At 30.6% G+C, this 18724-nt stretch overlaps 1 protein-coding gene across 1 annotated transcript; it reads right to left on the bottom strand.

Annotated features, from left to right (window-relative positions):
* Positions 1–1268: 1268 nt before the first annotated feature.
* LOC133324804 (glycerophosphocholine phosphodiesterase GPCPD1) lies at positions 1269–3328 on the bottom strand. Its single transcript, XM_061533641.1, has one exon. It carries the CDS (start codon positions 3321–3323, stop codon positions 1269–1271), a length of 2055 nt encoding a protein of 684 aa, XP_061389625.1. The 5' UTR covers positions 3324–3328.
* Positions 3329–18724: the final 15396 nt, after the last annotated feature.

The following is an 18724-nucleotide window of genomic DNA, read 5'->3' as shown; positions in this document are numbered from 1 at the left end:
CAGAACAAAAATTCTGTAACTCTACAAAAACCCTTACTTTTGGGGTCCAAAAAATATGGTTACAATACGAATAAAATTGTGCGGTCGATTTTAGTACTATATTCCAGAAAAGGCCAAATTTCCTCCTTTGACTTTATTTTAGGGGAATTATGCCAAAGTAGGGAATATTCTCCATACAATTTCACAATAAGTCTCCTCGCAAAAGAAATGTATAACTCTACAAATAACCTTACTTTTGGGGTCTAACCAAAAGTATAGTTGCTTTGAGAAATGTTTTTAGTCGATTATTGTACTTTTTCCTAGAGAATACCAAAACATCCCTTTAACTTCGTTCTAGCGGAATTTTTTCAAAGAGTAAAATATTCTTCACAATATTCCACAATAAGTCTCCACACAAAGTACATTTGTAACTCTCCAAAAAACCTTACATTTGGGGTCCAAAAAATATTCTCTCCGAAAAGAGTTTTTTTCAACGATTTTTGGTTAATTTTCATAATATGCCAATTTTCAACCTTTAACATCGTTTTAGCGGACTGATGCCAAAGAAAGAAATATTCTCCACAAAATTTCACTATTAGTCTACACATAACTGAAATTTGTAAGTCTCCAAAAAACCTTACTTTTGGGGTTAACAAAATATTCAAAGTATGAAAACATATTTTTTGGTCGATTTTTGGTGCCTTCTCCAAAAAAATGCCAAAATAACCACTTCAACTTCGTTTTAGCGGAATTTCGTCAATGTAAAAAATATTCTCCACAAAATGTCACTATAAGTCTCCACACAACAAAAATCTGTTACTCTACAAAAACCCTTACTTTTGGGGTCCAAAAATAGGGTACCAATTTGAAAAAATATTTTTTGGTCGATTTTAGTACTATATCCCAGAAAAGGTCAAAATTCCTGATTTAACTTCATTTTAGCGGAACTTCGTCAAAGTAAAAAATATTCTCCACAAAATTTCACTATGGGTCGCCTCTCAACAAAAATCCGTAACTCTACAAAAACCCCTACTTTTGGGGTCCAAAAATAGGGTACCAATGGTAAAAATATTTTTTGGTCGATTTTAGTACTATATACCAGAAAAGGCCAAATTTGGTCATTTAACTTCGTTTTAGCGGAACTTCGTTGAAGTAAAAAATATTCTCCACAAAATTCCACCATTAGTCTCCTCCCAACAAAAATCCGTAACTCTTCGAAGAACCTTTGATTTTTTGCTTATCATTTTATTAAAAATATATTTCATATTTCACATGATTGACTACAAAGTTTACAACATATTAACATTACTTAAAATTTGTGTTATGGTGGCATTTTCACCACTACCTTGCCCCGCAGCTGTGGAACACTGCAGCTCAAAGAACTCCGGCAGATCTTCCTCCTTTTCAAAGGCACTTGTACGATTGGGAGTCAAATAGAGATCCATACGATCATAAATAACCCCTGTGGGATTTTGTGACAAAAACCAATCAATCGATTCACGATCCTTCAGGTCACCACCCCATAGGAAGACTTTCTTTTGTTGGGCCTTGGCCACATCGATCCAGGCGGGATTAGTTTTGATGAAAACAGCATTGGGTACAATACCAGCCAATTCAAAGGCTTGGGCATTATTCACGGAATCATAAATGGTATCCGAACGGGGATCAACAAAATTGGCTTCCTTGCTGGAGGAGAGGAACATTACCGGGTACATATTTTGTTTGTAACGTAACATGGTACAGATATCCGCATCGAATGAGGTAAAGAAGGAGAAACGACCACAACCATGTTGCATCATCACATCGAGGATACGATCGATATAGATATTCTTATCAATGGTTTGGATACTCTCCCACACGCCATTACTTTTCAGCTGAGGCCATTTGATTTCAATATCGAAACCTACGGATTTATTGATTTTCGTTAGGAAATCTTCGAACGTGGGGAAGAGACGTTGATTTTCATCCTTTACCGAGTTGTGGGAGGGGTATTCAATGATTTTCGATCCAATCACCTGATAGGTGGTTAAGTCCTTCAACTGTTCATAGGTGACATCCTTGATGAGAACTTCGGTAAGGTCATCTTTGCTGGTGGGGGTTTTGGATTCAATGCATACATAGACCGAGAAGTCGTGATAGATAATCGGCACGAGATCCTTGGTCAACTGGACATCAAATTCTACCAAATCCGCGCCCAAATCACCGGTGGCAATCATGGTGGCCACTGTGTTTTCAATGAGAGGAGCAGCATTTGTGGTTTCCTTCAAGGATTTTCCCAAACCCCGATGTCCTGCCTCAAGATGAGTCCAATTATCCCGCCAATATTCCACAAAGGAGGTACGGAAATCTACACTGGAATTCGGAGAGGGATTTACAATGACATATTGCAACTTCAACGTGCCGATGGCATTCATCCAGGTTGGAGATACCAAATTCAGCTCAATGGCACCATCGGTATTTTCCAGTAGTTTTGGTTCCAAATATTGATAACCCACCAGGCGATACAAATCATTTTCAATATCCTCCACAAAGATTTGGAAAAGATATCCGACTTTCGACAAATCCGCCACAGTGCTGTGGAACATTATGATACCATCCTCCTTATACTGGACACCATGTTCGGGTTGGCTTCTCAAGAAGCTATTACCATATTCCATGCGTACATATTCTGTGTAGGCTCGAGCGGAGGGTGAAATGGCGGTGCGCCATTCAGGATCCACGGGAGTTAATTTAATTCTCAATTGTTGATCCTCTCCGGCCAGGGATTCATTGAGGAGCAGAGGGTTACGGAACAATTTAAATTGCACAATATGGCCGGAATTCAACCAACCACGTTGTAACTCCTTCGAGGCCCCCGCACCAATATAACCAAAATTATCCGTTTGATTTACCGCCGTGGTGGTAACACTCAGTGGCCTGGCATTTAATGCCGATTCCCAACGACGAATTTGCAAATCGCCCGTATTCTTATCCTGAGCCGCCACAAAATAACGATAATTGAAAGAGGTATTGACAGGAATCTGCAGCACCGCTTCCCATTTACCAAAATCCAAAGTTTTATTCATCACCACTGCCTTGCTGGCCTTCCATGAGCCGAGCTGGTCAATATCACCCACAACGGCCATTTTTTCAAATTCCTGTAATTTTTCATCCTGCAGTTGCAGTTGGAAGTGGACCTCCACCAGGGAGGGTTTCTTTAGGGGTAAAAATCGTCGGGCTGAATAATATTTTTCGTAATACGAGGTATCACATTTGGTGGCCGTTGGCAGGGTGGCCATAATGCTCAGGGTACCCCATGATAGCAGCAATAATTTCATTGGCAACAATTTGCCTTTGAGCGACATGATGAACGCCGTGATCGTCGTGGTTTACTTTGCGAGCGGTACCGGTAAACTGATGATGACTGCTGGACTTCGAAAATATTTTTTCTCAAGTGTTTGGTACTTTCAAAGCTTATCTCGTTGGGAAGGTAATAAATATCGTTGATTAGTTTGAATGATTTACGATGGAGTGCTTGAGAAGTGCTTGCTAATCACAATAATTGAAATACAACAAATTGTTTTGAATTTGTTTCTTAATTATTAAATAGATTGTTTTTATATTACTTTCGAGGAATTTCGATATTAATTTAAATTTATTAAATTATGGGGAATAATTTTTAAAAATTCTTCTAATCTGAATAAAATTCTTTAAATTTATAATATTATATTTATATATTAAATAAAATATATTATTTTTTATTATTTTAAATATAATATATTTTTATTTATATTTAACTTAACAATAATCAATTTTAATTAAATTAATTACTTTATAAATTGTTTTTCATTTACTTAAAATATTTAATATTTTCTTTAAATATTTAATTAATAAAATTAAATAATAAAAAAAAGTTTTTTTGTATATATGTTTTTGTTTTTAATTTTAATATAATTAATTAAAATAACTTTTTTAATTATTAATTTTATTTATAAATTTACTTTTCCAACAAAAAATATGATTTGTATAATTAAATTTGTATGTATATAATCTTATTGATAATTCATTTAATTAATTTGTTTTTTTTTAATTATATACTATTTTTTTAAATTACATAAATATATAATAAAATGTATTTTTCTTTTTTTTTTTTTTAATATAAATTAAATTATATTTAAAAAAATAAATATATTGTATATAAATTTCCTAATATTTATTTTTTAAATTTTCGATTTTGTTATTATTTTAATGTTTGTTTTATGTTTAGATAATTTTATAATTTTTTCAATTTATTTTTTTTCATTAAATTATTTAGACCAATTTTATAATTTTGATAAATTTTATTTAATATATAGTTTTTTTTATTGTTTAAAAATATTAATTTGAATTTTTTTTATTATTTGTATATTATCATAAAATATTTTAAAATTTTATTAATATTTCTTATTTTTTCAATGAACAAATTATATATAGAATTAAATATTTTTTCTCATTTCTTTTGAAATTATTAAAAAATATATAATTTTAAAATTTTATAGACTATTAAATTATTGTAAAGCTTTATTTGTTAATGATTTGTTTTTGAAATATATAATAAATTATTTTTATTTTGAAATTTAAAAAAAAACATTAATTTGAAAATTTTTTATATTGAAATTAAAAATAATATATACATTATATTTATTTTATTAAATATCAAATTTTTTACCCTTTTAATATAAAAAAATATGAAAATTTTTATATATTTTAATATTTAATATTTTACTATTTTTATTAGAAGATTAAAAATTTTTTTAAAAGTTTTGTATTTTATTGTCGTTTTTAATTTAATATAACTTTAGAAAATAGTGTATTTTATTAATTTTTTAATTGCCTTTAATATTTTTTTAATTATTTTTTATTATATATATATATATATATATATATATTCTTTTAATATATATTAATAATAATATTTTAATGTATTTATTATTTAAATGTTTACAATTTTATATTTTTTATATTTAAAAATGTTGTTTTGATTTGTTTTGTGTTTAAAAATAATTGATTTACTTTAAAAAAATTAATTTTTTATATTTCAATTTAATTAAAATTTTTTTTTTAATATATATATATATATTAATTATATCAAAAAATTTGTTCTTTATTTCCTTGTTTTCTTTAATATATTTTTAATATTTTCATTTTTTTTTTATTAAATTTTTTTTTTTTGTGAAAAAATTTTTTAAATGGATAAATATTTTTTTATTTGTTTTGGACCTTTTAATTTTTTATAATATGATTTTTTTAATTATTTTTATTTATTTTTTATTTTAATATGTATAATATATGAATGTTTATAATTTTATATTTGAAAATATTGTTTTGATTTTTTTGTGTTTAAAAATAATTGGTTTACTTTAAAAAAATATATATATATATATATATATATTTATTTTAATTTTTTTTATATATATTTCAATTTAATTAAAATTTGTTTTTTTTAAGTTATTTGTTCTTTATTTCCTTGTTTTCTTTTATATTTTTAAAAATATATATTAAAGTTAGTTTTTTCTTAAATTTGGATAAATACTTTTTTTATTTTAATTTTTTGTTTTAAAATTATGTTTTTTAACACATTAGTTTATATATGTTTATATTGCTTGTATCGTTTTATTTCCAAAATTAAATATTTGACTTTGATTTTTTTTGTGAAAATTTTATGTTTTTAATAAATGTTTCGTTTTATAAAAACATTTTAATTTTTTTTTTTTTTTGGAAATTTATGTTTATCACATTTTTATTTTTAATTTTTATTAAAATTTCTTTGTTCACTTTTTTAACATTTCTATAAAAAAACAAATATTTTCCTATTAAACTTTTTACATATATTTTTCTCGAATTTAATGTTTAATTTCTATTTTATGAATGTTTGTTTTATTATTTAATAATGATATTTGTTTTTATAAGTCTTTATTAAAGTTTTTGGGTTTTTTTTTTTTTTTTTAATTTTTATATATTTTTTTAAATTTTTTTTTTTAATATTTTTATTTTATAAAATTGTTTGTTAAATATTTCCTTATATCCTGAAATGTTATCTTTTTGTATGTATATATATATATATATATATATTTGTTAACAGAATATTTTGTTGCTGTTGTATTTTTTTTTGTAATTTTTAAAATGTCCTTTTAAGATATGTTGTCTTTTTTCTGTTTAGTATGTACTATTTATTAATTTAATCCATCCACAATATTTTTCTTGGAAATATTTCCTTTTTAAGTGTTTATATAGAAATCAAATGTTTTTATTATAAAAAAAATTATTAAATAATTTTTGTTTTATATATATTTTTTAATTTGTTGATCTGCGATCTTTTTCTAATATTTTTAATTATTACAAATAAAGTTTTGGGGTTTAAACAGCAGTTTGTTTTTGGTTTTTATTTTTAAATTTTTCCATTTATTATTGTATGTATATTAAAAAGTTATTTTTTATATTTATTGTTGGATTATTTTTTAAACTCGAATTTTTTAAATAATTTAGTTAATTTTTCTGTCACATTTTTATATATTTTTTTCAAATGAATTGTTTTTTATTTTAAATTATATTTAATAGTAATCGATTTTTCTTTTGTTTTATTCTAAATTAATAAAAATTATTTTTATTTTATATTTTTATTTTTTTATCTTCATCTTCATTTTTAATATTTTTCATCTTCAAATATTTTTCCTTTCCAAAAAAATATTCTTTAATTTTTTTTTTTATTTAAATATCCTTGTATTTGGCGTTTTCTATTTTTTTTTTTTTGGATTCTTGTGAAAAGTTAAACCGCTTAACAGCTTTATTTGTCTAATACTAATTTCAACTGTTTCAACATTTTGACTTAAAAGTCGTGCAGCAAACAACAAAAAATAAAAACAACAACAAAAACAGCAACAACAGGCAACTTGTGTATTCTGAAATGTATTGTGTGTTTTAATTTTTTTATTTTATTATTTTGTTTTGGTTTTTTGGTTTGATTTACTTGTATAGAAATGAAGAAGAAGCACTTATATGAGTGTGAGTGTGGGGGTGTTCAACAAATAAACCGTGGAACCCAATTATAAAAAAATAGTTGCGATTTAAAAAAAATATATTTTTTGTTATACCACCGTATAGTGAATAGCGTCTTATTTTATTATATCATCCGTTGTTCTTAATTATATTTTAAATGCATGGTTGTGTTTTAGCGATCGTAAGAGTTTGATATTTACAATAGACCTGTTCAATAATGATTTACAATAGACTGGTTCCATATTCTATTCGACTTCAAATTTTGATCTTAAATAATGAACAGATCCCAAAGACTTATTCTAAAAATACGATATTGGTTCTTCATTATATTCTTGTTCCACTGTCTACCACATCTATATTGTATTCTACCCCATGTGGTACAAATCCATTATAACAACAAATGTTGTTGTTTTTTTTTTGTTATTTTTTTGGCGAATCAAAGTCTCTTTGTGTGACCATTGCATAAATCATTCCAGCCAGCAAGCCAACAAGTCTGCCAGTCACCTAGCTAGCCAGTCAGCCAGCAGTGGCCAAAAAATCCAAATCAAAGTCCTCTCAGTTACACTGAGAGAAAATTTTACTTTTACTCTCAGTTGAGTGGACAAATTTTCTTTACAGAGGTCAAATACCTCTTTGTCATAATTTTCATTTTTCATTTCGTAAAATATTAAAATCTTTTTAGGAATAGAAATAAAAGGTATTTGAAGAGGGTGGTGAAGAGGGTAGAGTGACAAAATTCTGGAAATTAATAGATTTTTTACGGAGAAGTCAATAACCTCATTAGAATAATTTTCCACCTAATTTTTTTGAAAAAAAAACGAACTAAATTGATTTGATTTCGTAGATAATTTATTGTGGATGTTGTTGTTATTGTTATCGAGAAAACAAAGAAAATTTGAAATAAATTTGGAAAATGAGTTTCAAAGAAGAAAAAGGGGTGTTCTGTGGACAGAAGATCTCTCATGGGGTATTCTATAGACGGAAGGCACTTTGAGGGGTCTTTTAAACACAAAAGATCCTACCAGGGTGGTGAGATCAATAGCCTCATTATAATAATTTTCCACCTCATTACCGTGAAGAACAAAAATAGGAAAATTGATTTGATTTCACAGATAATTCATTTTGGATGTTGTTGTTGTCGACAAAACAAAGAAATTTCGAAATTTATTCGGAAACAATGAAAATTGTTCCAAAAAAATTCCACCCTCAAGAGGGCACATTGAGGGGTCTTATAAACACAATGATAGAAGACATTCAATATGCTCTTCTAAATTTCGAAGACATTTTAGTGGGTCTCATATACACTGAAGACCCCTCATTAATTTTCTATAGGCAGATGAAGAGATCTTCTAGGAAAAAGAGATTCAAGGGTTAGCCTTCATTATGATTTGTTATAATGCGAAGGCTCTATAACGAATCTTTTATAAAGGGTGATTTTTTTGAGGTTAGGATTTTCATGCATTAGTATTTGACAGATCACGTGGGATTTTAGACATGGTGTCAAAGAGAAAGATGCTCAGTATGCTTTGACATTTCATCATGAATAGACTTACTAACGAGCAACGCTTGAAAATCATTGAATTTTATTACCAAAATCAGTGTTCGGTTCAAGTGTTTCGCGCTTTACGTCCGATTTATGGTCTAATAAGATGAGCAAACAATTAATGCGATTGTGACCAAGTTTCGCACTCAGTTTACTTTATTGGACATTAAACCAACCACACGAATGCGTACAAAGAGAATATTGCGTCTGTTTAAGTGTTCCTGAAGACCGTGAAATGTCGATTCGTCGCCGTTCGCAGCAATTGGGTTTGTGTTATTCGACCACATGGAAGATTTTACGCAAAGATCTTGGTGTAAAACCGTATAAAATACAGCTCGTGCAAGAACTGAAGCCGAACGATCTGCCACAACGTCGAATTTTCAGTGAATGGGCCCTAGAAAAGTTGGCAGAAAATCCGCTTTTTTATCGACAAATTTTGTTCAGCGATGAGGCTCATTTCTGGTTGAATGGCTACGTAAATAAGCAAAATTGCCGCATCATCCCGAAAAATGCACTGTTTGGTGTGGTTTGTACGCTGGTGGAATCATTGGACCGTATTTTTTCAAAGATGCTGTTGGACGCAACGTTACGGTGAATGGCGATCGCTATCGTTCGATGCTAACAAACTTTTTGTTGCCAAAAATGGAAGAACTGAACTTGGTTGACATGTGGTTTCAACAAGATGGCGCTACATGCCACACAGCTCGCGATTCTATGGCCATTTTGAGGGAAAACTTCGGAGAACAATTCATCTCAAGAAATGGACCGGTAAGTTGGCCACCAAGATCATGCGATTTGACGCCTTTAGACTATTTTTTGTGGGGCAACGTCAAGTCTAAAGTCTACAGAAATAAGCCAGCAACTATTCCAGCTTTGGAAGACAACATTTCCGAAGAAATTCGGGCTATTCCGGCCGAAGTGCTCGAAAAAGTTGCCAAAAATTGGACTTTCCGAATGGACGACCTAAGACGCAGCCGCGGTCAACATTTAAATAAAATTATCTTCAAAAAGTAAATGTCATGGACCAATCTAATGTTTCAAATAAAGGACCGATGAGATTTTGCAAATTTTATGCATTTTTTTAAAAAAAAAGTTATCAAGCTCTTAACAAATCACTCTTTACTAAGGAAACCGTTCTAGGGTTCTGCTATAAACAGAAGATACTTCAAGGGATCTGCTGTATATCGAGGACCCTTCTAAGGGACCTTTCAGACCCTTCTAGGTTCGCCTTCAAGATTATATTTATAGTTATAAGGCCCCTTAAGGAGCATAACTCTTTTCGAAATAGAGATTTTCTAGGAATTGAAGACCCCTGATGTCTTCAAGATGAAATCCTTAAGTTATCTTCTTAGAAGGCCATTTGTGGGCTCTTTTAGATATGCAAATCTTCTAGGGATAGAAGGCCACACAAGGGTGTCCTACTTGTAGGTTCGCCTTCAAGATGATATTAATAGTTAGGAGATTCCTTAAATAATATTCTACAAATATTCTACTTCTAGAAATACAAATCTTTTAGGTATAGAGATTTTCTAGGGGTCGTTAGGTATGTCTTCAAAATGATATCTATATAGATGATATCTATATAGGAAACTTCTTAAGGCATTTTCTTAGAAGGCCATTTGGGGGTTCTTCTATTGACAGAAGGTTGATCGTGGGACCTGCTATAGATAGATGATGGTTCTTTAGATGTATTCCAGAGTTAGAAGCCAATTATTTTGAAGGTAGAAAGTTCTTCAAATGGTGTGTTGGTGTTTGTTGAATTGTCAAGGAGTCTGTTATAGTTTAGATACCCTTTAGAAGGCCTTCTGCTTAGAAGACCTCTCAGAGAACCTTCTGAAGATAGAATTCTTTTGAAAATGGAAGGTTCTTCAAAGGATGTTCTGGTGTTTGTTGTATTGTCAAGGGGTCTATTATAGCTACGATACCTTTTTAGAAGGCTTTCTGCTTAGAAAACCCCTCAGAGAACCTTCTATTGAAGTAAGAATACAATTCATGGTAGAAGAACTTTCAGTAATTGTACTCTTCAGGCGGTATTCAATAACCAGAAGGCCCTTCAAGAGGTCTTCAACTGTTTAAGGGGGGTTTCCAACCCTTCCAGATTTTTTTAAAATAAAAAAGTCCATAAGTATTATTTTATTGTTACAGGATCCCTTCAGAGGTGTCCTTTATTTAGAAGAGAGTCTTCTGAAACAGATGGAATACCCTTCTCAGGCAGCTCCCAGAAAAAACTACTTCTAGGCGTCTTCCAAAGACAGAAGATCCTTCACGGTGTCTATTATATTTACGATACCCATTTAGAAGGCTTTCTGCTTAGAAAACCCCTCAGAGAACCTTCTATTAAAGTAAAAATACAATTCAAGAGGTCTATAAAAGGTAGAAGAACCTTCAAAAATTCTACTACTCAGGCGATATTCAATTGTTAGAAGGCTCTTTAAGAGGGCTTCAATTGTTCAAGGTGTTTTCCAACCCTTCGAGTTTTTTTATAAATAAAAAAGGTCCTCAAGTACTCCTTTATTGATAGACGATTATTTCAGAGGTGTTCTATATTTAGAAAAGGGTCTTCTGAAATAGATGTGTATACCCTTCTAAGGCAGCTCCAAGGAAAAATTTCTTCTAGGTGTCTTCCAAAGACAGAAGATCCTTCAAGGTCTGTTATAGTTATGATACTCTTTAGAAGGCATTCTGTTTAGAAGACCCTTCGGGGAACCATCTGCTGAAAAACAGAATACATTTCAAGAGGTCTTTTGTAGGTAGAAGAACTTTTGGGAACTCTACTCCTCGGGTGGTATTCAATAGTTAAAAGGCCCTTCAAGAGGGCTTTAATTGTTCAAGGGGTCTTCCAACCCATCGATGTTTTTCATAAATAAAGAAAGTCTTCAAGTACTGTTTTATTGATAGAAGATCCTTTAGAAGGTCTTCTGTAGATAGAAGAGATTCTTCTGAAATAGATAGAAGACCCTTCTAAGGCTGCTCCAATGGAAACCCCATTCTAAGGGCATTCCAAAGACACAAGATCCTTTAAGGGAACTCTATAGGCAATAACTTCTGAATGTCTTCACCAATGAATGGGTAACATCCATATAAGTAACCGAACCAAAAAACAAAAAAAAATCAGTATATTGAGAGGTGACTGTATCGAAGCAAGCCCATCTGAAAACTTGAAATATATGCAAGAAAAGACTATTTTTTAATTTTCTGGTTCTCTGTGTTGGCCTATCATGGCCATGTTATTAATTTGCACATTTACTGTTATAAGCACGTACCAAAGTGTAGAATTATGTAGAAGTGTGTTATAAAAATATTCGGTACCTTTTTTAGTACCATATTAAGTGTAATAATAGAACTAAAATAGTCTGCAGAGCAATACCTCTAAAGAGAAGGGATTTTGAAGGGCTTACACTCAATTTAGGAGGTTGGCATCAAGGAATAAATTATTCTATATCAAATTTCACTATAGGCCTTCGAACACAAGAAATCGGTATATATAATAAATCTTGTTAAAATATCGGTGCAAATATAGACAAATAAATAGAGAATATTTATTCAAATAATTTAAAGGCTAATATTAATTAAAGGCCAAAATGTCCTACTGAGCAAGGTTTTAGGGGAATTATGTCAAGGGAAGAAATTATTGCCATCAAATTCTACTAAGAGTCGCCGAACACAAGAAATCGGTATATATAATAGTTTAATAAATAAAATATTAAAAAAATCGGCTTAATTTTGATTAAAGGCAAAAATATCCCATTGTGCGAGATTCTAGAGGAATGATATTAAAAGAACAATTATTCAGCAGAAACTTTCACTATGGGTCGCTGAACTGAAGAAATCGGATCGGATGGTATTTAACGTTAAAATATCGGTTTGGATGTCGATATATGAATGATTTAATTAATTTAATGGTTAATATCGATGTTATGCCAAAATGATCCACTTCGAGTATCTTTAGAAGATTAATGTCGAGGGATAAATTATTCTAAAGCAAATTTCACTATGGGTTGCTGAACACAAAAAATCGGTATATATAGTATTTATCGTTAAAATATCGGTGCTAATATGTATTTATGAATAACGAGTATTTATTAAAATAATCGAAAGGTTAATTTTGATTGAAGGCCAAAATCTCCCACTGTGCATTATTTTAGAGTAATGATGTCAAAGGAAAAATTATTCTACAGAAAATTTCACGGTAGATCACCGAACACAAGATATCGGTATATATAGTATTTATCGTTTAAATATCGGTACACAATTAGTTAAACATAAAAAGTATTTAGTAATTTATTTTAAATGTTTATCTTGATTTAGGACCTAAATGTCCCATTGTGCGACATTTTAGAGGAATGATGTTAAGGGAAAACATATTCTACATCAAATTTCACTATTGGTCACCGAACACAAGAAATCGGTATATATAGTATTTATCGATAAAAATATCGGTACAAATCTCGATATAAAAATAAAGACTATTTATTGAATTTTTTTGAGTACATTTTGATTTAAGGCTAAAAATACCATCTTTGGATGATTTTGGAAAAGTGATGTCAATCGAAAAAAAATGTTCTCCAGAAAATTTTACTATAAATCATCGAGTGACATACATTTGTATATATAGAGCCTATAACTGTAAAATATCGGTTAACATTTTAGGTATTTAAATAGAAAATATTGTATACGTTATTTTCTGGGTAGGTTTGATTTAAGGCTAAAACGACCCGTTCCTGGGTATTTTAGGAACATGGTGTTAATGGAAAAAATATTCTCCACAAAAATTCACTATGGGTCATGGACCACAAGAAATCGGAATATGCAACATAATTCAAGAAAATATGAGGTTCAATGTAGTCTTTCAAAATATATATGTTAATTTACTACTACTTTTTAGGTTTATTTCAATTTAAAGCCAAAATGATCCATTGCAGGTCATTTTGGAGGGATGAAACCAAAGAAAAATATATTCCTTATCAAATTTCACTGTGGGTCACCGACCAAAAGAAATCTGAATATATTAAATATATCAGTAAAATATAGGGTCTAATGTTTCCCAATAAAAAATATATCACTTTTATACGCCTTTTGTGGGTTATTTTAATTTTTAGTTTAAAATGGCCCACTGTAGTCCACTTTAGAGAGTTTTTGTCAATGTAAAAAATATTCTCCATTAAATTTTACTATGGGTCATGGACCACAAGAAATCGGAATATTAAACATATATCAAGAATATATAAGGTTCAATGTAGGCTTCTAAAATATATATTATTTTACGACTACTTTTTAGGGTTATTTCAATTTAGGGCCAAGATGACCCATTGCAGGTCATTTTGGCGGGATGAAACCAAAGAAAAATATATTCCTTATCAAATTTAAGTATAGGTCATGGACCACAAGAAATCTGAATATATCAAATATATCGGTAAAATATAGGGTCTATTGTTGTCCACTAAAAATATATAACTTTTATACCCCTTTTGTGGGTTATTTTGATAATGGTTTAAAATGGCCCACTGTAGTCCACTTTAGAGAGTTTTTGTCAATGAAAAAAATATTCTCCATCAAATTTTACTATAGGTCATGGACCACAAAAAATCTGCATGCATGATATAGATTAAGAAAATATGAGATATAATATAGGTCTCCAAAAATATAACACTTTTCTATTTCTTTTTTGGGTTATTTTGATTTTGTGCCAATTAGTCCCACTGTAGTTGATTTTATGGAATTACTTACAATGACAAAAATATTCTCCATAAAATTTTACTGAGGTCTGCCGACCACAAGGAATCTGTATATATAACACATATCAACAAAATATATATAACACATATATCATCTAAATGTGGTAGTTTATTTTAGAGACTTGGAGTTAATGGAAAATATATTCTCCATCAAATTTCACTAGAGGTCTCCGACCAAAAGTAAGCTTATAATACAAAACTTAGCAATGAAATATATGGTCCAATGTAGGCTTCTTAAAGTATTAAGACCTTATTAATACTTTTTTGGGTTATATTGATTTAGGGCCAATATGACATGCTGGTCACCATTTTAGGCGGATGATGCCAATGAAAAAAATATTTTCCACAAAATTTCATTATAGGTCACCGACCACAAGATTTCCGAATATATAATCTATCCTCGGAAAATAACACCTGGAAAATCATCATAATTTATATATCTTTTCTATTTATTGCCAGAATTTCTCTCCGTGTATTTTATTGTTTAAATCCATTTCAAAAGCCCAAACAAAATTTTCAACTTCTGTGCAGATATTTGATTTGAGAACCCTCCCAATCAATTGAATATAACATCGCAAATTCTATATAGTATTTGTTTGTTAATTTTTAGTAAATAAAATTTTAAGTTGATATTTACCTCAGAGGTAAACAATGGGAGTAGCCATGGGGCGGAAAATTTAAAAATGCGGAAAGTCCATGAATTGAATTTAATGAAGATATGAAATAAAATTTGTTGATATAACAAAATTATATTTAAATAAAAAAATGAAAAAAAAAAAACAACAACACAACTATGTTAACTAACATCTTTATTATCGCTGTGGGAAAACAAAACATTTTAAGCTGCACGAACTAAGCTATCACTACTACCTACAGTTTGTTATTGTTGGTGACCCCCCAGAAGCTGCCGCAGCCGGCAATTAAATTCAAAGACCCCACCCACTCATAAAACGGCAATTTAACCTTAAATGCCTGGCTGGCTGGTTGGAGAGAGAAAAGCCACATGATCGCCGAGGACCTCCGCAAATACCCTCCCTAACGACCATTTAGTTACCGAGGCACCACAGAAGTCAGAATAATAAAAACAACAACAACAAATGTGGTTTTTGAATGAACCCACCACAACCATGTCTGTCTGACTCAACTTAATGTTGAGTCGCTCACGAGGAACGTGTTACAGCGTGTCGTTACGTGTCTAATGCCCACCATTATTAGTCGCTGCTGAAGATAGCCATGGGTGGTGATGGTATTCAAGCTAATTTACAGTAATTGGTCAATGTTACCACATTATAATGTCGAAGAGACCGACATACAGTCAGTTAGACAAATAGACATAAACGTGGATTACATGAAAAGTTCGGTATGTAGGTTGATGGGTCGTTCCGACTGGGGTAATGTAATACACACAACAACAACAATAATTATAAGCGATTATTGCAATTAAGAGAGAGAGAGAGAGGCTAAATTAAAAGGTGCGTAAAAGTTCGCCAAACTTGATGTTATTTAACAGGGGTCGCAATGTTAATAACATTGGAGGTTATGTTGTTAACAGGACAAAAATTAAAAAAAAATAATTTTCAGGGTCCTCCTGGATTTTTTTAAAACGTATTTTTAGGGGTGGATTTTTTAAAACATATTTTTAGGGGTCTATAGAAGGCGTGGATTTTTTAAAGCATACATTTTAGGGGTCTATATAAGGCGTGGATTTTTTAAAACATATTTTTAGGGGTCTATATAAGGCGTGGATTTTTTAAAACATATTTTTAGGGGTCTATATAAGGCGTGGATTTTTTAAAACATATTTTTAGGGGTCTATATAAGGCGTGGATTTTTAAAGCCTATTTTTAGGGGTCTATATAAGGCGTGGATTTTTAAAGCCTATTTTTAGGGGTCTTTATAAGGCGGGGATTTTTTAAAACATATTTTTAGGGGTCTATATAAGGCGTGGATTTTTTAAAACAGATATTTAGGGGTCTATAGAAGGCGTGGATTTTTTAAAACATATTTTTAGGGGTCTATATAAGGCGTGGATTTTTTAAAACATATTTTTAGGGGTCTATATAAGGCGTGGATTTTTTAAAACATATTTTTAAGGGTCTATATAAGGCGTGGATTTTTTAAAACATTTTTTAGGCGTCTATATAAGGCGTGGATTTTTTAAAACATTTTTTTAGGGGTCTATATAAGGCGTGGATTTTTTAAAAAATATTTTTAGGGGTCTATATAAGGCGTGGATTTTTTAAAACATATTTTTAGGGGTCTATATAAGGCGTGGATTTTTTAAAGCATACATTTTAGGGGTCTATATAAGGCGTGGATTTTTTAAAACATATTTTTAGGGGTCTATATAAGGCGTGGATTTTTTAAAACATATTTTTAGGGGTCTATATAAGGCCTGGATTTTTTAAAGCATATATTTTTAGGGATCTATATAAGGCGTGGATTTTTTAAAACATATTTTTAGGGGTCCTTATAAGGTGTGGATTTTTTAAAGCATACATTTTAGGGGTCTATATAAAGCGTGGATTTTTTGAAACATATTTTTAGGGGTCTATATAAGGCGTGGATTTTTTAAAGCATACATTTTAGGGGTCTATATAAGGCGAGGATTTTTTAAAACATATTTTTAGGGGTCTATATAAGGTGTGAAGTTTTTAATACATATTTTTAGGGATCTATATAAGGCGTGGATTTTTTAAAACATATTTTTTAGGGGTCTATATAAGGCGTGGATTTTTTAAAGCATACATTTTAGGGGTCTATATAAGGCGTGGATTTTTTAAAACATATTTTTAGGGGTCTATATAAGGCGTGGATTTTTTAAAACATATTTTTCCGAATATCACACCACCCTAATATCCTTAATGGCATATCACATCCCTGCAGACATATTGACAATCTAATATTTGTGTGTGTTTGTATATAATACACAAACACAAATATAATCCGCCGCATTACATTTTTTCCAGAGAGGTTTAATTTAATACCTGACATTGATGCTCATTTGGGGGCTGGTAAATAAACCAAATAAACATCGAGATATTTTGTGGGTACATGGTCATTGAAATGACAACAACTACAACAACCATGAACATATGTTTTTGTTGTTGTTTTGGGGTCAAAGCAAAGATAAATTTATCTGTTTGTATAACGTTTCAATTTCAATTTAGATTGTATGACAAATGGAGGGTACTAAGACCTACCCACCCACAATTATGTCGATAGTATTTTGATAATCATTTTTTATTACTGCGGGACATTTTTAATTCCGCTTATCAGACGAACATGTGATGGAGACATACACACGTGAGAAGCAGGTGTATTTTTATTACTTCCTTAGATTGGAACCTTATCGATATCAGCTATCGCCGATTAAGGGCTTTTGTTTGTTACTATGTTTTTTTATGGGCCGGGCCACTTAAGAAGTTAATATGGTCCATAAATTTTTGATGGTATTAAGGTGTTAAGTGTAATAGTTATTATAGGAGATCATAAGGTGAAATATGCCTATTAATAATCGGCGATAAGGGGAGAAACGATAAAACTAAAGGTGGTTAGTGACTTGGGGGAATGTAAAAAAAAAATAAAAATGAAGACCCTAAAAAAAATCTTTAAAAAATGCAGGCCTTATATAGATTCCTAAAAATAGTCTTTAAAAAATCCATGCCTTATATAGACCCCCTAAAATCTATTCTTTAAAAAATCCACGCCTTACATAGACCCCTAAAAATAGTCTTTAAAAAATCCACGCCTTACATAGACCCCTAAAAATAGTCTTTAAAAAATCCACGCCTTACATAGACCCCTAAAAATAGTCTTTAAAAAATCAACGCCTTATATGGACCCCTACATAGACCCCTAAAATCTATTCTTTAAAAAATCCACGCCTTATATGGACCCCTAAAATCTATTCTTTAAAAAATCAACGCCTTACATAGACCCCTAAAAATAGTCTTTAAAAAATCCACGCCTTATATGGACCCTTAGAATTTTTTCTTTAATAAATCCACGCCTTATATGGACCCTTAGAATTTTTTCTTTAATAAATCCACGCCTTATATGGACCCTTAGAATTTTTTCTTTAATAAATCCACGCCTTATATGGACCCTTAGAATTTTTTCTTTAATAAATCCACGCCTTATATGGACCCCTAAAATCTATTCTTTAAAAAATCCACGCCTTATATGGACCCCTAAAATCTATTCTTTAAAAAATCCACGCCTTATATGGACCCCTAAAATCTATTCTTTAAAAAATCCACGCCTTATATGGACCCCTAAAATCTATTCTTTAAAAAATCCACGCCTTATATGGACCCCTAAAATCTATTCTTTAAAAAATCCACGCCTTATATGGACCCCTAAAAATAGTCTTTAAAAAATCCACGCCTTATATGGACCCCTAAAATCTATTCTTTAAAAAATCCACGCTTTATATGGACCCCTAAAATCT

This window comes from Musca vetustissima, unplaced genomic scaffold (genome assembly GCF_032173495.1).
Source record: "Musca vetustissima isolate MV318-11 ecotype Yass unplaced genomic scaffold, APGP_CSIRO_Mvet_v1 utg21362, whole genome shotgun sequence".
NCBI lineage: Eukaryota > Metazoa > Arthropoda > Insecta > Diptera > Muscidae > Musca > Musca vetustissima.
Note: the sequence above shows the minus strand (reverse complement) of the source record. Positions and strands in the feature narration are given on the sequence as shown.